Source organism: Poromitra crassiceps (genome assembly GCF_964638095.1).
Source record: "Poromitra crassiceps genome assembly, chromosome: 8".
Classification (NCBI taxonomy): Eukaryota; Metazoa; Chordata; class Actinopteri; order Beryciformes; family Melamphaidae; genus Poromitra; species Poromitra crassiceps.
Genome location: NC_139629.1, coordinates 5,837,419 through 5,855,924, shown reverse-complemented (window position 1 = coordinate 5,855,924; position 18,506 = coordinate 5,837,419). Strand labels below are relative to the sequence as shown.

Sequence of the window (18,506 nt, the reverse complement as noted above, 5' to 3'; positions counted from 1 at the left end):
AATCATTGTCTCTGACATACTAGGGGAAAGCATGAGTATTTAGCAATTAACCTCTTTTTTATGCCATGTATAATTACATCCACAATACTGATTTGATTGTGTAAGAGTTTATATATATTATTTATAATGGATCTCTGCTGTGCTGGACTGTCTTCACAGCCACCTAAAAGTGGGAACTCATTTCTGACATCAGATCCATCCATCAAAAATATACATGTAGCCTAAGTAAATTCAAGATGACTTTTAAAGTATCAAGTTGTAGCAAAAATGACAATGAACTTTTTTCCTTTTGTTTTTTTTAGAATATTTACTCACAACTTATCAATTTAGACTGTGGCAACTTACCTGTCACACCAATGTGATTTAAAGTCAAGAGTACATCTAATAAGATGTCTGGGAGCTCTCCAAAGTCTCTGATTGGGAACACAAAAGTGGTATTCAACGCAACGGTTGAAAGACTGAGATTGTCGATACCAATGATGAAGGTCAGAATATTTCGACCATGAAGGGATGCAGCCTGTTGTTCAACACTATCACTAGAGGGTCCTCCTGAGAGCACTATCAACACCTGCTTAACTCCATCATACTGACTACCAGCAAGGGGTGTGAATACATTGTCCAAAATATACTGTACAGCTGTTCCCGTATTCCGTGGTCTTCCTCCCTTGTGTCTCAATTTTCGAATGATGCTGATGACCGTGTCTTTACTTGAATGGGACTTCAAGGAGAAGTGCACTTTTGTATCTCCACTGTATTGGACTACTGCTATTCTGTCCCTAGCCACATCAAGGTTTTCAATGGCTCTTCGCAAGAAGTCACGCATAGCAGGAAATCCACTTCGGCTACCATCCGAGCCATCGATGAGGAAAACAACGTCACATCTTCCGATACGCAATTCTGCAGAGAAGAGTGCATCATGTAGGTGAAACAAGACATTTGGCAGAAACATGAATGGGGAAAGATGGAAATAAGATAATATACAGCAGTAACCGAAAGTCTGGCTGCAAGTAAACAAGAAAAGATCATTCGCCGCATGGAATTAATGAGAAGTATTCAAAGTAGTAGAGGAAAAATGATCCAGTATTTTAGTGAAAAATACTGCTTGAAAGTAGAAAGCCTTCCTTAAAATGATCATCTCATGCTAGCAGAAACAATGCAAGAATATAAAGATCAATGTGGCATCTTCTAATGGAAAATTGAGGAGTCAATGAAAGATATAAACAAAAATGACCAGCGGGTGCCAAGTGAGAGCTCATTGTTATGAGAAAACAATGCCAACAAATTCAAAGGACAATTCCACGATATATACTGTAACAAAAGAATTGAAAGAGTTGAAAATCAATCTCCACTGAAACAAGATCAAAATAGCTGACGAAGAAAGCAACTACTGAGTAAGATATAAAATACTGAGTAAGTTGTTTATGTTATATTAAGAGTCACTCCAAAGCTGAAATATCTGCCTTTGTTGTACTCAATACCCATAACAGATTAAAAAATGTCTGTGTGAGCTATGTTCTCATCTATAAATCACAACATGCCGTGTTGCCCAGCTGCACTCTGCGTATATATAGGCATGTTATAAGCCCAAAATTATTCACAAGTGTGATCATGTCCACCCCCCTTTAAAAGCCACAGCAGCTTCCTCCTCGCTGAGTGGGCAAGCAGAGGGACAGTGAGAGAGAGAGAGGGGAGAGAGAGAGGGAGAGAATTGGAGGATGAACAAGTTCGGATTCAATATAGATAAACCATTAGATACAAATAAAAATGGTGATAACGAAAATTGGTGCTGATGGAACGATATTCAGTCACTTATCATTCTTAACCTCATCAAAGTATGCCAAAAACGGGTCCCAGACAGTTGAGAACCTTTTGAATGAGTTGGTTCTCAGGGACCTGAGTTTCTCCATTATAGAAATCATGTCCATCAGCCACACCTGAAAAGAAGGTGAAGAGGAGGACTTCCATTCCTTCAGAATAAGTCTTTTGGCAACAGTTGTCCCCAGTGTCAGAGATTGTTGCACAGCTGTAGGGAAGTTCAGAGGACGCCGAGCAGCCAAAGATGGCGAATTCGGCTGTAGGGTTATTTTAAAGGACTTGGAGTACCAGTCAAATATTTTGGCCCAGAATACGGATAGTGAGGCGCAGAACCAAAAAGCATGAGACAGTGTGCCCTCTGAGACCTGACACCTATCACATAGTGGTGAGACACATCTTGTGCAACCTGTGCTTGGAGTAATGAAGACGGTGATAAACTTTAAATTTAATCCGCTGGTGTCTGCTGTTAATTGAGCAGAGTTGAACTATAGACAAACTCCTGTCCCATATAATTTCAGATAGATCAACATCGAGTTGGAACGATATTCCATTTGAAATGCATCAAAGGGCTGTCGCGCAGTTACGCAGTGGATATCCCCATGGTGTTATATGTCCCAAAGCGTGTGCTTACTGTAATTAGACATTTTGTTCATATAGGCTATAACATACACATGTAAAAATATTTGTTTCTTTAACTCATTGAGTGCCAGCCACTTTTGGAGAACGGACGCTCCCAGTGCCAGAGTTTCAGAGCGTTTTCAGTGATTTCTCGAGGCCCACAGAATATTGTGTGATATTACTATGTAAACACCGAACACGCACAAAGAACGAGGAGACTCTATTGTATCATCAGCAAAAAAAAGTTTATTGATACCATTTTCCGTTCTTTAGTTATGAGCCGGAGAAGATAGGTTGTTTTCAGCAAAAACAGGCGTTTCAAATTAGAAGCCGAGTTATTCAGCCTTTTGTGAAATGAAGCATTTCAAGCACATTCACTGAGTCTGAAGCTAATATTTTCTGATGTAGTGACGTGGTGTAGTTGTGTGGTGCCCTGCGTGCCCCACCCCCCTCTCCCCCCTCAGCTGCAAACTCCTCCCCACACTAACACACAGCCTCACGCACCCAGCGTCTATTTTCGGAGTGCTCCGTTTTTGTGCGCCGGCTCCCAGCGTGACACGGAAAAGCCAAACCGGACTGCTGAGAATGGTTTGGCGCTTCGGCGTCGGGTGCTGCTTTTCTGGCGGCTAATCGTGTGGAGAAACTATACAGCAGAGACAGAGGGGCTGAGTTGTGGGCGCGGATTGACTGCTGTTCGCAGCCAACGTCAGCTCCAGCCAGAGCAATCTATATGGCTCTGGCTGCAGCATGAGCGGTTTCTCTTTCATCACAGGGCTTTTTCCTGCTGTTTTCCTGACCTTTTTCTAATCTGGAGAGCACTGTCGCCACCTAATGAGTCCGTAAAATAGGTTATACACCTTCAATAGCTACAATATTTGTACAGGAGATGCCTGAGGCTTTGATCCACGTCCCACCGTCAAAAACGCATTTGACGCCGATCAACGTCATGGGCACTGAACGTTACTATTTACTTTGACGCCGATCGACGTCATTGGCAATCAATGAGTTAATAGGGTAGGGATGTGTGATAATTTAATTCTAGTCTATTTCAATAGCCTATATCAGAATTGTCCTCTCGGGTTAAGCTATTGACTGCGGCCACGCCATCTGCGCTGTGGAGAAGCGTGGTCTTGCGTGCAATTGCAGGGAAAGAGGTTACTGTATACTGGCCGGCACAACTTTCTCAAAAGTAATCTACTGTTATACACCTAACACGACAGACCTGTATGGCCGGGAATTATGTAGCCTAATAAAACTATGACAAACAAATTCTCATTTTTAAATCAAGGTGTGTGTTTTTTCTGCAATGTAGGCTATAGTTGAAAATCAACGTGGCATTCTGAAGAGGGGGGAGAGTGTGTGCGCGCACAAGGTTTTGGAGAGAGAGCGACATGCATGCCGTGTGTAATGTATCCAAGCCAGGATTTCCTGCACTGCATGCAGAATACTGATGCGCTCACAGGCGCATTGGGGTTTTTTTAGGGCTAAGAGCTGTTTAAGACCTTCTATTAGGTGGTCTTAAAATTGCGTGCACACAAGGACTTTGCGGCCAGCATTTTGTGCAGACACGCCTGGTTTGGCATGGGCGACGCCCAAACCTGTGTTTACGCTCGGAACCTGGTGATAGTATCTTCGCCAGAGTGCAAAATGACACTTGCGGGAGGGAGATGATAGCATAAGAGGTGTGCAAAGGCCAGTATTTTGCGTGGACATGCTTGGGCCACGCCTACACCTGTCTGTGCTTAGATCCCAGCGCAAAACTGGATGGTGGAGGCAGATGATAGCATAAGACACAGGGAAGATGGCATAAGAGGTGCGCAAACGATAGGGCCCTATGTATCTACATTTATTTTTGTCTTTGTAATTCAATATTTTATACTGAATCATTTTTATTTTTCTATTTAAATTAATTAGAGAATGCTTCCAAAGTTCTTCTTCCACACTGTTAGATATTTATTATAAAATCTGGTTTGCAAGTGAGATTGTTGTGATGGTTAACAACAGCAGTTAATGCAAAGTTTAATGGTGAACAACACCATGAAAATATGTGGATTTTGATTTTTGATGGATTTAAAATGGAATAATATAAAAAAAAAAGATAAAATGTATACATTTATAAATATAACATTCTAAATGTGTAGGTACCAAGTGAAAAATGTACCATATTAACTTAAAAAAAACAATTCAAATGAGAACATATTACCTGTCAAACCAACGCGTGAGACTTCAGAAATGGATGTAAGTAGGTCCGACAGCACACTTGGCAGCTCTGAAAAGTCCCTTGCCTTGAAAATGAATTGTGGATTGGATGTAATTGTTTGCATGTCTCTGGTGTCTACCTGACTAATGACAATGCCAATACTCTGGACTCCCAGACTTTTCAAATCAGAAGAAACTTGGCTAACAGCATCACTTGACCGCCCACGAGTCAACAAAATGATGATCTGAGGAATGCCCTGTTGCATCCTACTTCCAGAGGAGTTAGTAAAGACGTTGTCCTTGACATATCGTAGGGCTGCCCCGGTGTTGAGGGGTCTGCCTCCTCTGTGTCTCAGCCCTCTGACTGCTTTAACAATATCCTCTCTTGTGGTATATGTGTTCAGATAGAAATGGACCTCTGTATCTCTGCTGTACTGTGCCACACAGACACGGTCTTTCTTTTCTCCAATATTGAGTTTTTCCACCACCCTCTGAACAAAATCAAGCATGGCAGGGAAGCCATTCCTTGTGGTATCAGAACCATCCAGAAGGAATACTACATCCCTTCTGGGGGTGTCAGGATCAACTGAGAAAACAGATCAAGACAAAGCATAAAAAACACTAGGCAAAAAGTGTGGATGTGGACTAATCATCTATGGTGGAGACTTCTCCAAAAGTAGCTAGCATTGGCTGCTTAGATTTCAACACTTTGCAAGCATAGGACCACCTCTCTTTAGCAGCACACATACGGCTAAACTATTATTCATTTTTCCTGAATGTACATGAAACAAATCAATCGTCGCAACAGCAAAAGCCATGCTTGTTAACATACCAAATACGGTCGGCGATTCTCGGGTGACCTCAATAACTGCTGACTTCATGGTGGACTTAAGTTGCTCTTGGACATTGGGGAGGTCAGTGAATTCAGACACAGAGATAGCATAACTGGGGTCATGGGATATCTTCTGCAGTTCTCTGCTATCAGAGCTCCTGGTTCCGATCGCAAAGATCAAGACGCCCAGCTCTTTCAGAGCAGAGGCTGGTGTATCAACACTGTCAAAAGACCTTCCACCACTTAGCACTATTAGGAGCTGTGGAACTCCTTCAAGGCGTCTGCTTCCAGCAGAGGGGGTGAAGACATTATCCCTCAAGTGCTGAAGAGCTGCTCCCGTGTTTAGGGGTCTTCCGCCTTTGTGCCTCAAACCTCTGACAGTGTCAAGGATCTCGCCCTTTGTCGTGTATGTGTTCAGATAGAATTGGACAGCTGGATCTCTGCTGTACTGAACCACTGAGACACGATCTTTGTTGTCATCCACACTGAGTGTCTCTACCACTCTTTGGACAAAGTCGCGCATTGCTGGGAATCCAGTTCTAGTGCCATCAGATCCATCCAGCAAGAACACAACATCCCTTCCGGAGGGCTGGTGCTCAACTAGGGAACATTCAAATTACACCCATTTTAGGCTGAATGTTGCTAATGTGTGTGGCGGGATAATGAACTGATAGCAGCAAACTGCACCATTCAAAATTCACACTGTTGCACCTGCCATTCCTATTTTATCAAAGTGACAGTAGCTGCTAAGAACCTAATGTTAAATCCTGGAATAGAAATCAATTTGACCTTTACTACAATCTTGGAGAGTTATAAGGAGTCTGTTTCTTACCAGTTACTGTTGGTGTCATGGGTGTGGCCTTCACTATGACTGTGCTCATTACAGAGGAGAGCTGTTCTTGCACATTGGGGAGGTCAGTGAATTCAGACACAGAGATAGCATAACTGGGGTCATGGGATATCTTCTGCAGTTCTCTGCTATCAGAGCTCCTGGTTCCGATCGCAAAGATCAAGACCCCCAGCTCTTTCAGAGCAGAGGCTGGTGTATCAACACTGTCAGAAGACCTTCCACCACTTAGCACTAGTAGGAGCTGTGGAACTCCTTCAAGGCGTCTGCTTCCAGCAGAGGGGGTGAAGACATTATCCCTCAAGTGCTGAAGAGCTGCTCCCGTGTTTAGGGGTCTTCCGCCTTTGTGCCTCAAACCTCTGACAGTGTCAAGGATCTCGCCCTTTGTCGTGTATGTGTTCAGATAGAATTGGACAGCTGGATCTCTGCTGTACTGAACCACTGAGACACGATCTTTGTTGTCATCCACACTGAGTGTCTCTACCACTCTTTGGACAAAGTCACGCATTGCTGGGAATCCAGTTCTAGTGCCATCAGATCCATCCAGCAAGAACACAACATCCCTTCCGGAGGGCTGGCGCTCAACTAGGGAACATTAACATTAGACACATTTTAGGCTACATGTTGCTAATGTGTGTGGTGGGATAATGAACTGATAGGAGCTAAATGCACCATTCAAAATTCACACGGTTTCACCTGCCATTACTATTTTATCAAAGTGACAGTGGTTGCCAAGAACTTAATGTTAATTCCTAAAATATAAATAATTTTGCCTTTTCCTACAAGGTTGAACAGTTAGAATTGGTCAGTTTCTTACCAGTTACTGTTGGTGTCATGGGTGTGGCTCTCACTCTGACTTTTCCCATTACAGCGGAGAGCTGTTCTTGGACATTGGGTAGGTCAGTGAACTCAGACACAGATAGAGCATAACTAGGGTCATATGATATCTTCTGCAGTTCTCCACTGTCAGAGTTCCTTGTTCCAATGCCAATCACAGAGACGCCCAGCTGTTTGAGAGCAGAGGCTGGGGTATCTACGTTGTCAAAGGACCTTCCACCATTTAGCAGGATCAACATTTGCGGAACACCTTGGTGGCGTCTACTTCCAGAGGAGTTAGTAAAGACGTTGTCCCTGACGTATTGGAGGGCTGCCCCGGTGTTGAGGGGTCTGCCCCCTCTGTGTCTCAGCCCTCTGACCGTGTCAACAATATCCTCTCTTGTGGTATATGTGTTCAGATAGAAATGGACCTCTGTATCTCTGCTGTACTGTGCCACACAGACACGGTCTTTCTTTTCTCCAATATTGAGTTTTTCCACCACCCTCTGAACAAAATCAAGCATGGCAGGGAAGCCATTCCTTGTGGTATCAGAACCATCCAGAAGGAATACTACATCCCTTCTGGGGGTGTCAGGATCAACTGAGAAAACAGATCAAGACAAAGCATAAAAAACACTAGGCAAAAAGTGTGGATGTGGACTAATCATGTATGGTGGAGACTTCTCCAAAAGTAGCTAGCATTGGCTGCTTAGATTTCAACACTTTGCAAGCATAGGACCACCTCTCTTTAGCAGCACACATACGGCTAAACTATTATTCGTTTTTCCTGAATGTACATGAAACAAATCAATCGTCGCAACAGCAAAAGCCATGCTTGTTAACATACCAAATACGGTCGGCGATTCTCGGGTGACCTCAATAACTGCTGACTTCATGGTGGACTTAAGTTGCTCTTGGACATTGGGGAGGTCAGTGAATTCAGACACAGAGATAGCATAACTGGGGTCATGGGATATCTTCTGCAGTTCTCTGCTATCAGAGCTCCTGGTTCCGATCGCAAAGATCAAGACGCCCAGCTCTTTCAGAGCAGAGGCTGGTGTATCAACACTGTCAAAAGACCTTCCACCACTTAGCACTATTAGGAGCTGTGGAACTCCTTCAAGGCGTCTGCTTCCAGCAGAGGGGGTGAAGACATTATCCCTCAAGTGCTGAAGAGCTGCTCCCGTGTTTAGGGGTCTTCCGCCTTTGTGCCTCAAACCTCTGACAGTGTCAAGGATCTCGCCCTTTGTCGTGTATGTGTTCAGATAGAATTGGACAGCTGGATCTCTGCTGTACTGAACCACTGAGACACGATCTTTGTTGTCATCCACACTGAGTGTCTCTACCACTCTTTGGACAAAGTCACGCATTGCTGGGAATCCAGTTCTAGTGCCATCAGATCCATCCAGCAAGAACACAACATCCCTTCCGGAGGGCTGGTGCTCAACTAGGGAACATTAAAATTACACCCATTTTAGGCTGAATGTTGCTAATGTGTGTGGCGGGATAATGAACTGATAGCAGCAAACTGCAGCATTCCAAATTCACACTGTTGCACCTGCCATTCCTATTTTATCAAAGTGACAGTAGCTGCTAAGAACCTAATGTTAAATCCTGGAATAGAAATCAATTTGACCTTTACTACAATCTTGGAGAGTTATAAGGAGTCTGTTTCTTACCAGTTACTGTTGGTGTCATGGGTGTGGCCTTCACTATGACTGTGCTCATTACAGAGGAGAGCTGTTCTTGCACATTGGGGAGGTCAGTGAATTCAGACACAGAGATAGCATAACTGGGGTCATGGGATATCTTCTGCAGTTCTCTGCTATCAGAGCTCCTGGTTCCGATCGCAAAGATCAAGACCCCCAGCTCTTTCAGAGCAGAGGCTGGTGTATCAACACTGTCAGAAGACCTTCCACCACTTAGCACTAGTAGGAGCTGTGGAACTCCTTCAAGGCGTCTGCTTCCAGCAGAGGGGGTGAAGACATTATCCCTCAAGTGCTGAAGAGCTGCTCCCGTGTTTAGGGGTCTTCCGCCTTTGTGCCTCAAACCTCTGACAGTGTCAAGGATCTCGCCCTTTGTCGTGTATGTGTTCAGATAGAATTGGACAGCTGGATCTCTGCTGTACTGAACCACTGAGACACGATCTTTGTTGTCATCCACACTGAGTGTCTCTACCACTCTTTGGACAAAGTCACGCATTGCTGGGAATCCAGTTCTAGTGCCATCAGATCCATCCAGCAAGAACACAACATCCCTTCCGGAGGGCTGGCGCTCAACTAGGGAACATTAACATTAGACACATTTTAGGCTACATGTTGCTAATGTGTGTGGTGGGATAATGAACTGATAGGAGCTAAATGCACCATTCAAAATTCACACGGTTTCACCTGCCATTACTATTTTATCAAAGTGACAGTGGTTGCCAAGAACTTAATGTTAAATCCTAAAATATAAATCATTTTGCCTTTTCCTACAAGGTTGAACAGTTAGAATTGGTCAGTTTCTTACCAGTTACTGTTGGTGTCATGGGTGTGGCTCTCACTCTGACTTTTCCCATTACAGCGGAGAGCTGTTCTTGGACATTGGGTAGGTCAGTGAACTCAGACACAGATAGAGCATAACTAGGGTCATATGATATCTTCTGCAGTTCTCCACTGTCAGAGTTCCTTGTTCCAATGCCAATCACAGAGACGCCCAGCTGTTTGAGAGCAGAGGCTGGGGTATCTACGTTGTCAAAGGACCTTCCACCATTTAGCAGGATCAACATTTGCGGAACACCTTGTTGGCGTCTACTTCCAGAGGAGTTAGTAAATACGTTGTCCCTGACGTATTGGAGGGCTGCCCCGGTGTTGAGGGGTCTGCCCCCTCTGTGTCTCAGCCCTCTGACCGTGTCAACAATATCCTCTCTTGTGGTATATGTGTTCAGATAGAAATGGACCTCTGTATCTCTGCTGTACTGTGCCACACAGACACGGTCTTTCTTTTCTCCAATATTGAGTTTTTCCACCACCCTCTGAACAAAATCAAGCATGGCAGGGAAGCCATTCCTTGTGGTATCAGAACCATCCAGAAGGAATACTACATCCCTTCTGGGGGTGTCAGGATCAACTGAGAAAACAGATCAAGACAAAGCATAAAAAACACTAGGCAAAAAGTGTGGATGTGGACTAATCATCTATGGTGGAGACTTCTCCAAAAGTAGCTAGCATTGGCTGCTTAGATTTCAACACTTTGCAAGCATAGGACCACCTCTCTTTAGCAGCACACATACGGCTAAACTATTATTCGTTTTTCCTGAATGTACATGAAACAAATCAATCGTCGCAACAGCAAAAGCCATGCTTGTTAACATACCAAATACGGTCGGCGATTCTCGGGTGACCTCAATAACTGCGGACTTCATGGTGGACTTAAGTTGCTCTTGGACATTGGGGAGGTCAGTGAATTCAGACACAGAGATAGCATAACTAGGGTCATGGGATATCTTCTGCAGTTCTCTGCTATCAGAGCTCCTGGTTCCGATCGCAAAGATCAAGACGCCCAGCTCTTTCAGAGCAGAGGCTGGTGTATCAACACTGTCAAGAGACCTTCCACCACTTAGCACTATTAGGAGCTGTGGAACTCCTTCAAGGCGTCTGCTTCCAGCAGAGGGGGTGAAGACATTATCCCTCAAGTGCTGAAGAGCTGCTCCCGTGTTTAGGGGTCTTCCGCCTTTGTGCCTCAAACCTCTGACAGTGTCAAGGATCTCGCCCTTTGTCGTGTATGTGTTCAGATAGAATTGGACAGCTGGATCTCTGCTGTACTGAACCACTGAGACACGATCTTTGTTGTCATCCACACTGAGTGTCTCTACCACTCTTTGGACAAAGTCGCGCATTGCTGGGAATCCAGTTCTAGTGCCATCAGATCCATCCAGCAAGAACACAACATCCCTTCCGGAGGGCTGGTGCTCAACTAGGGAACATTAAAATTACACCCATTTTAGGCTGAATGTTGCTAATGTGTGTGGCGGGATAATGAACTGATAGCAGCAAACTGCACCATTCAAAATTCACACTGTTGCACCTGCCATTCCTATTTTATCAAAGTGACAGTAGCTGCTAAGAACCTAATGTTAAATCCTGGAATAGAAATCAATTTGACCTTTACAACAATCTTGGAGAGTTATAAGGAGTCTGTTTCTTACCAGTTACTGTTGGTGTCATGGGTGTGGCCTTCACTATGACTGTGCTCATTACAGAGGAGAGCTGTTCTTGCACATTGGGGAGGTCAGTGAATTCAGACACAGAGATAGCATAACTGGGGTCATGGGATATCTTCTGCAGTTCTCTGCTATCAGAGCTCCTGGTTCCGATCGCAAAGATCAAGACCCCCAGCTCTTTCAGAGCAGAGGCTGGTGTATCAACACTGTCAGAAGACCTTCCACCACTTAGCACTAGTAAGAGCTGTGGAACTCCTTCAAGGCGTCTGCTTCCAGCAGAGGGGGTGAAGACATTATCCCTCAAGTGCTGAAGAGCTGCTCCCGTGTTTAGGGGTCTTCCGCCTTTGTGCCTCAAACCTCTGACAGTGTCAAGGATCTCGCCCTTTGTCGTGTATGTGTTCAGATAGAATTGGACAGCTGGATCTCTGCTGTACTGAACCACTGAGACATGATCTTTGTTGTCATCCACACTGAGTGTCTCTACCACTCTTTGGACAAAGTCGCGCATTGCTGGGAATCCAGTTCTAGTGCCATCAGATCCATCCAGCAAGAACACAACATCCCTTCCGGAGGGCTGGCGCTCAACTAGGGAACATTAACATTAGACACATTTTAGGCTACATGTTGCTAATGTGTGTGGTGGGATAATGAACTGATAGGAGCTAAATGCACCATTCAAAATTCACACGGTTTCACCTGCCATTACTATTTTATCAAAGTGACAGTGGTTGCCAAGAACTTAATGTTAAATCCTAAAATATAAATCATTTTGCCTTTTCCTACAAGGTTGAACAGTTAGAATTGGTCAGTTTCTTACCAGTTACTGTTGGTGTCATGGGTGTGGCTCTCACTCTGACTTTTCCCATTACAGCGGAGAGCTGTTCTTGGACATTGGGTAGGTCAGTGAACTCAGACACAGATAGAGCATAACTAGGGTCATATGATATCTTCTGCAGTTCTCCACTGTCAGAGTTCCTTGTTCCAATGCCAATCACAGAGACGCCCAGCTGTTTGAGAGCAGAGGCTGGGGTATCTACGTTGTCAAAGGACCTTCCACCATTTAGCAGGATCAACATTTGCGGAACACCTTGTTGGCGTCTACTTCCAGAGGAGTTAGTAAATACGTTGTCCCTGACGTATTGGAGGGCTGCCCCGGTGTTGAGGGGTCTGCCCCCTCTGTGTCTCAGCCCTCTGACCGTGTCAACAATATCCTCTCTTGTGGTATATGTGTTCAGATAGAAATGGACCTCTGTATCTCTGCTGTACTGTGCCACACAGACACGGTCTTTCTTTTCTCCAATATTGAGTTTTTCCACCACCCTCTGAACAAAATCAAGCATGGCAGGGAAGCCATTCCTTGTGGTATCAGAACCATCCAGAAGGAATACTACATCCCTTCTGGGGGTGTCAGGATCAACTAAGAAAACAGATCAAGACAAAGCATAAAAAACACTAGGCAAAAAGTGTGGATGTGGACTAATCATCTATGGTGGAGACTTCTCCAAAAGTAGCTAGCATTGGCTGCTTAGATTTCAACACTTTGCAAGCATAGGACCACCTCTCTTTAGCAGCACACATACGGCTAAACTATTATTCGTTTTTCCTGAATGTACATGAAACAAATCAATCGTCGCAACAGCAAAAGCCATGCTTGTTAACATACCAAATACGGTCGGCGATTCTCGGGTGACCTCAATAACTGCTGACTTCATGGTGGACTTAAGTTGCTCTTGGACATTGGGGAGGTCAGTGAATTCAGACACAGAGATAGCATAACTGGGGTCATGGGATATCTTCTGCCGTTCTCTGCTATCAGAGCTCCTGGTTCCGATCGCAAAGATCAAGACGCCCAGCTCTTTCAGAGCAGAGGCTGGTGTATCAACACTGTCAAAAGACCTTCCACCACTTAGCACTATTAGGAGCTGTGGAACTCCTTCAAGGCGTCTGCTTCCAGCAGAGGGGGTGAAGACATTATCCCTCAAGTGCTGAAGAGCTGCTCCCGTGTTTAGGGGTCTTCCGCCTTTGTGCCTCAAACCTCTGACAGTGTCAAGGATCTCGCCCTTTGTCGTGTATGTGTTCAGATAGAATTGGACAGCTGGATCTCTGCTGTACTGAACCACTGAGACACGATCTCTGTTGTCATCCACACTGAGTGTCTCTACCACTCTTTGGACAAAGTCGCGCATTGCTGGGAATCCAGTTCTAGTGCCATCAGATCCATCCAGCAAGAACACAACATCCCTTCCGGAGGGCTGGTGCTCAACTAGGGAACATTAAAATTACACCCATTTTAGGCTGAATGTTGCTAATGTGTGTGGCGGGATAATGAACTGATAGCAGCAAACTGCACCATTCAAAATTCACACTGTTGCACCTGCCATTCCTATTTTATCAAAGTGACAGTAGCTGCTAAGAACCTAATGTTAAATCCTGGAATAGAAATCAATTTGACCTTTACTACAATCTTGGAGAGTTATAAGGAGTCTGTTTCTTACCAGTTACTGTTGGTGTCATGGGTGTGGCCTTCACTATGACTGTGCTCATTACAGAGGAGAGCTGTTCTTGCACATTGGGGAGGTCAGTGAATTCAGACACAGAGATAGCATAACTGGGGTCATGGGATATCTTCTGCAGTTCTCTGCTATCAGAGCTCCTGGTTCCGATCGCAAAGATCAAGACCCCCAGCTCTTTCAGAGCAGAGGCTGGTGTATCAACACTGTCAGAAGACCTTCCACCACTTAGCACTAGTAGGAGCTGTGGAACTCCTTCAAGGCGTCTGCTTCCAGCAGAGGGGGTGAAGACATTATCCCTCAAGTGCTGAAGAGCTGCTCCCGTGTTTAGGGGTCTTCCGCCTTTGTGCCTCAAACCTCTGACAGTGTCAAGGATCTCGCCCTTTGTCGTGTATGTGTTCAGATAGAATTGGACAGCTGGATCTCTGCTGTACTGAACCACCGAGACACGATCTTTGTTGTCATCCACACTGAGTGTCTCTACCACTCTTTGGACAAAGTCACGCATTGCTGGGAATCCAGTTCTAGTGCCATCAGATCCATCCAGCAAGAACACAACATCCCTTCCGGAGGGCTGGCGCTCAACTAGGGAACATTAACATTAGACACATTTTAGGCTACATGTTGCTAATGTGTGTGGTGGGATAATGAACTGATAGGAGCTAAATGCACCATTCAAAATTCACACGGTTTCACCTGCCATTACTATTTTATCAAAGTGACAGTGGTTGCCAAGAACTTAATGTTAAATCCTAAAATATAAATCATTTTGCCTTTTCCTACAAGGTTGAACAGTTAGAATTGGTCAGTTTCTTACCAGTTACTGTTGGTGTCATGGGTGTGGCTCTCACTCTGACTTTTCCCATTACAGCGGAGAGCTGTTCTTGGACATTGGGTAGGTCAGTGAACTCAGACACAGATAGAGCATAACTAGGGTCATATGATATCTTCTGCAGTTCTCCACTGTCAGAGTTCCTTGTTCCAATGCCAATCACAGAGACGCCCAGCTGTTTGAGAGCAGAGGCTGGGGTATCTACGTTGTCAAAGGACCTTCCACCATTTAGCAGGATCAACATTTGCGGAACACCTTGTTGGCGTCTACTTCCAGAGGAGTTAGTAAATACGTTGTCCCTGACGTATTGGAGGGCTGCCCCGGTGTTGAGGGGTCTGCCCCCTCTGTGTCTCAGCCCTCTGACCGTGTCAACAATATCCTCTCTTGTGGTATATGTGTTCAGATAGAAATGGACCTCTGTATCTCTGCTGTACTGTGCCACACAGACACGTTCTTTCTTTTCTCCAATATTGAGTTTTTCCACCACCCTCTGAACAAAATCAAGCATGGCAGGGAAGCCATTCCTTGTGGTATCAGAACCATCCAGAAGGAATACTACATCCCTTCTGGGGGTGTCAGGATCAACTGAGAAAACAGATCAAGACAAAGCATAAAAAACACTAGGCAAAAAGTGTGGATGTGGACTAATCATCTATGGTGGAGACTTCTCCAAAAGTAGCTAGCATTGGCTGCTTAGATTTCAACACTTTGCAAGCATAGGACCACCTCTCTTTAGCAGCACACATACGGCTAAAGTATTATTCGTTTTTCCTGAATGTACATGAAACAAATCAATCGTCGCAACAGCAAAAGCCATGCTTGTTAACATACCAAATACGGTCGGCAATTCTCGGGTGACCTCAATAACTGCTGACTTCATGGTGGACTTAAGTTGCTCTTGGACATTGGGGAGGTCAGTGAATTCAGACACAGAGATAGCATAACTGGGGTCATGGGATATCTTCTGCCGTTCTCTGCTATCAGAGCTCCTGGTTCCGATCGCAAAGATCAAGACGCCCAGCTCTTTCAGAGCAGAGGCTGGTGTATCAACACTGTCAAAAGACCTTCCACCACTTAGCACTATTAGGAGCTGTGGAACTCCTTCAAGGCGTCTGCTTCCAGCAGAGGGGGTGAAGACATTATCCCTCAAGTGCTGAAGAGCTGCTCCCGTGTTTAGGGGTCTTCCGCCTTTGTGCCTCAAACCTCTGACAGTGTCAAGGATCTCGCCCTTTGTCGTGTATGTGTTCAGATAGAATTGGACAGCTGGATCTCTGCTGTACTGAACCACTGAGACACGATCTTTGTTGTCATCCACACTGAGTGTCTCTACCACTCTTTGGACAAAGTCGCGCATTGCTGGGAATCCAGTTCTAGTGCCATCAGATCCATCCAGCAAGAACACAACATCCCTTCCGGAGGGCTGGTGCTCAACTAGGGAACATTAAAATTACACCCATTTTAGGCTGAATGTTGCTAATGTGTGTGGAGGGATAATGAACTGATAGCAGCAAACTGCACCATTCAAAATTCACACTGTTGCACCTGCCATTCCTATTTTATCAAAGTGACAGTAGCTGCTAAGAACCTAATGTTAAATCCTGGAATAGAAATCAATTTGACCTTTACTACAATCTTGGGGAGTTATAAGGAGTCTGTTTCTTACCAGTTACTGTTGGTGTCATGGGTGTGGCCTTCACTATGACTGTGCTCATTACAGAGGAGAGCTGTTCTTGCCAATTGGGGAGGTCAGTGAATTCAGACACAGAGAGAGCATAACTGGGGTCATGGGATATCTTCTGCAGTTCTCTGCTATCAGAGCTCCTGGTTCCGATCGCAAAGATCAAGACCCCCAGCTCTTTCAGAGCAGAGGCTGGTGTATCAACACTGTCAGAAGACCTTCCACCACTTAGCACTATTAGGCGCTGTGGAACTCCTTCAAGGCGTCTGCTTCCAGCAGAGGGGGTGAAGACATTATCCCTCAAGTGCTGAAGAGCTGCTCCCGTGTTTAGGGGTCTTCCGCCTTTGTGCCTCAAACCTCTGACAGTGTCAAGGATCTCGCCCTTTGTCGTGTATGTGTTCAGATAGAATTGGACAGCTGGATCTCTGCTGTACTGAACCACTGAGACACGATCTTTGTTGTCATCCACACTGAGTGTCTCTACCACTCTTTGGACAAAGTCACGCATTGCTGGGAATCCAGTTCTAGTGCCATCAGATCCATCCAGCAAGAACACAACATCCCTTCCGGAGGGCTGGTGCTCAACTAGGGAACATTAAAATTACACCCATTTTAGGCTGAATGTTGCTAATGTGTGTGGAGGGATAATGAACTGATAGCAGCAAACTGCACCATTCAAAATTCACACTGTTGCACCTGCCATTCCTATTTTATCAAAGTGACAGTAGCTGCTAAGAACCTAATGTTAAATCCTGGAATAGAAATCAATTTGACCTTTACTACAATCTTGGAGAGTTATAAGGAGTCTGTTTCTTACCAGTTACTGTTGGTGTCATGCGTGTGGCCTTCACTATGACTGTGCTCATTACAGAGGAGAGCTGTACTTGCCAATTGGGGAGGTCAGTGAATTCAGACACAGAGAGAGCATAACTGGGGTCATGGGATATCTTCTGCAGTTCTCTGCTATCAGAGCTCCTGGTTCCGATCGCAAAGATCAAGACGCCCAGCTCTTTCAGAGCAGAGGCTGGTGTATCAACACTGTCAAAAGACCTTCCACCACTTAGCACTATTAGGAGCTGTGGAACTCCTTCAAGGCGTCTGCTTCCAGCAGAGGGGGTGAAGACATTATCCCTCAAGTGCTGAAGAGCTGCTCCCGTGTTTAGGGGTTTTCCGCCTTTGTGCCTCAAACCTCTGACAGTGTCAAGGATCTCGCCCTTTGTCGTGTATGTGTTCAGATAGAATTGGACAGCTGGATCTCTGCTGTACTGAACCACTGAGACATGATCTTTGTTGTCATCCACACTGAGTGTCTCTACCACTCTTTGGACAAAGTCGCGCATTGCTGGGAATCCAGTTCTAGTGCCATCAGATCCATCCAGCAAGAACACAACATCCCTTCCGGAGGGCTGGTGCTCAACTAGGGAACATTAAAATTACACCCATTTTAGGCTGAATGTTGCTAATGTGTGTGGCGGGATAATGAACTGATAGCAGCAAACTGCACCATTCAAAATTTACACGGTTGCACTTGCCATTCCTATTTTATCAAAGTGACAGTAGCTGCTAAGAACCTAATGTTAAATCCTGGAATAGAAATCAATTTGACCTTTACTACAATCTTGGAGAGTTATAAGGAGTCTGTTTCTTACCAGTTACTGTTGGTGTCATGGGTGTGGCCTTCACTATGACTGTGCTCATTACAGAGGAGAGCTGTTCTTGCACATTGGGGAGGTCAGTGAATTCAGACACAGAGATAGCATAACTGGGGTCATGGGATATCTTCTGCAGTTCTCTGCTATCAGAGCTCCTGGTTCCGATCGCAAAGATCAAGACCCCCAGCTCTTTCAGAGCAGAGGCTGGTGTATCAACACTGTCAGAAGACCTTCCACCACTTAGCACTAGTAGGAGCTGTGGAACTCCTTCAAGGCGTCTGCTTCCAGCAGAGGGGGTGAAGACATTATCCCTCAAGTGCTGAAGAGCTGCTCCCGTGTTTAGGGGTCTTCCGCCTTTGTGCCTCAAACCTCTGACAGTGTCAAGGATCTCGCCCTTTGTCGTGTATGTGTTCAGATAGAATTGGACAGCTGGATCTCTGCTGTACTGAACCACTGAGACACGATCTTTGTTGTCATCCACACTGAGTGTCTCTACCACTCTT

The 18,506-nt window shown here is 45.1% G+C and overlaps 2 protein-coding genes across 2 annotated transcripts in view; both read right to left on the bottom strand.

Annotated features, from left to right (window-relative positions):
- Positions 1 to 18,506, bottom strand: part of LOC310781501 (collagen alpha-3(VI) chain-like) — a gene marked incomplete at its 5' end in the record, with an annotated part of 84,725 nt that overhangs the window by 29,382 nt on the left and 36,837 nt on the right. The gene's annotated exons all lie outside the window — the stretch shown is intronic.
- Positions 5,215 to 11,007, bottom strand: LOC310781533 (collagen alpha-3(VI) chain-like; the record flags this gene model as incomplete). Its single annotated transcript, XM_083642179.1, has 8 exons — positions 5,215 to 5,218; positions 5,509 to 6,064; positions 6,297 to 6,896; positions 7,129 to 7,728; positions 7,975 to 8,574; positions 8,807 to 9,406; positions 9,639 to 10,238; positions 10,485 to 11,007. 8 exons carry the CDS (start codon positions 11,005 to 11,007, stop codon positions 5,215 to 5,217), a joined length of 4,083 nt encoding a protein of 1,360 aa, XP_083498305.1.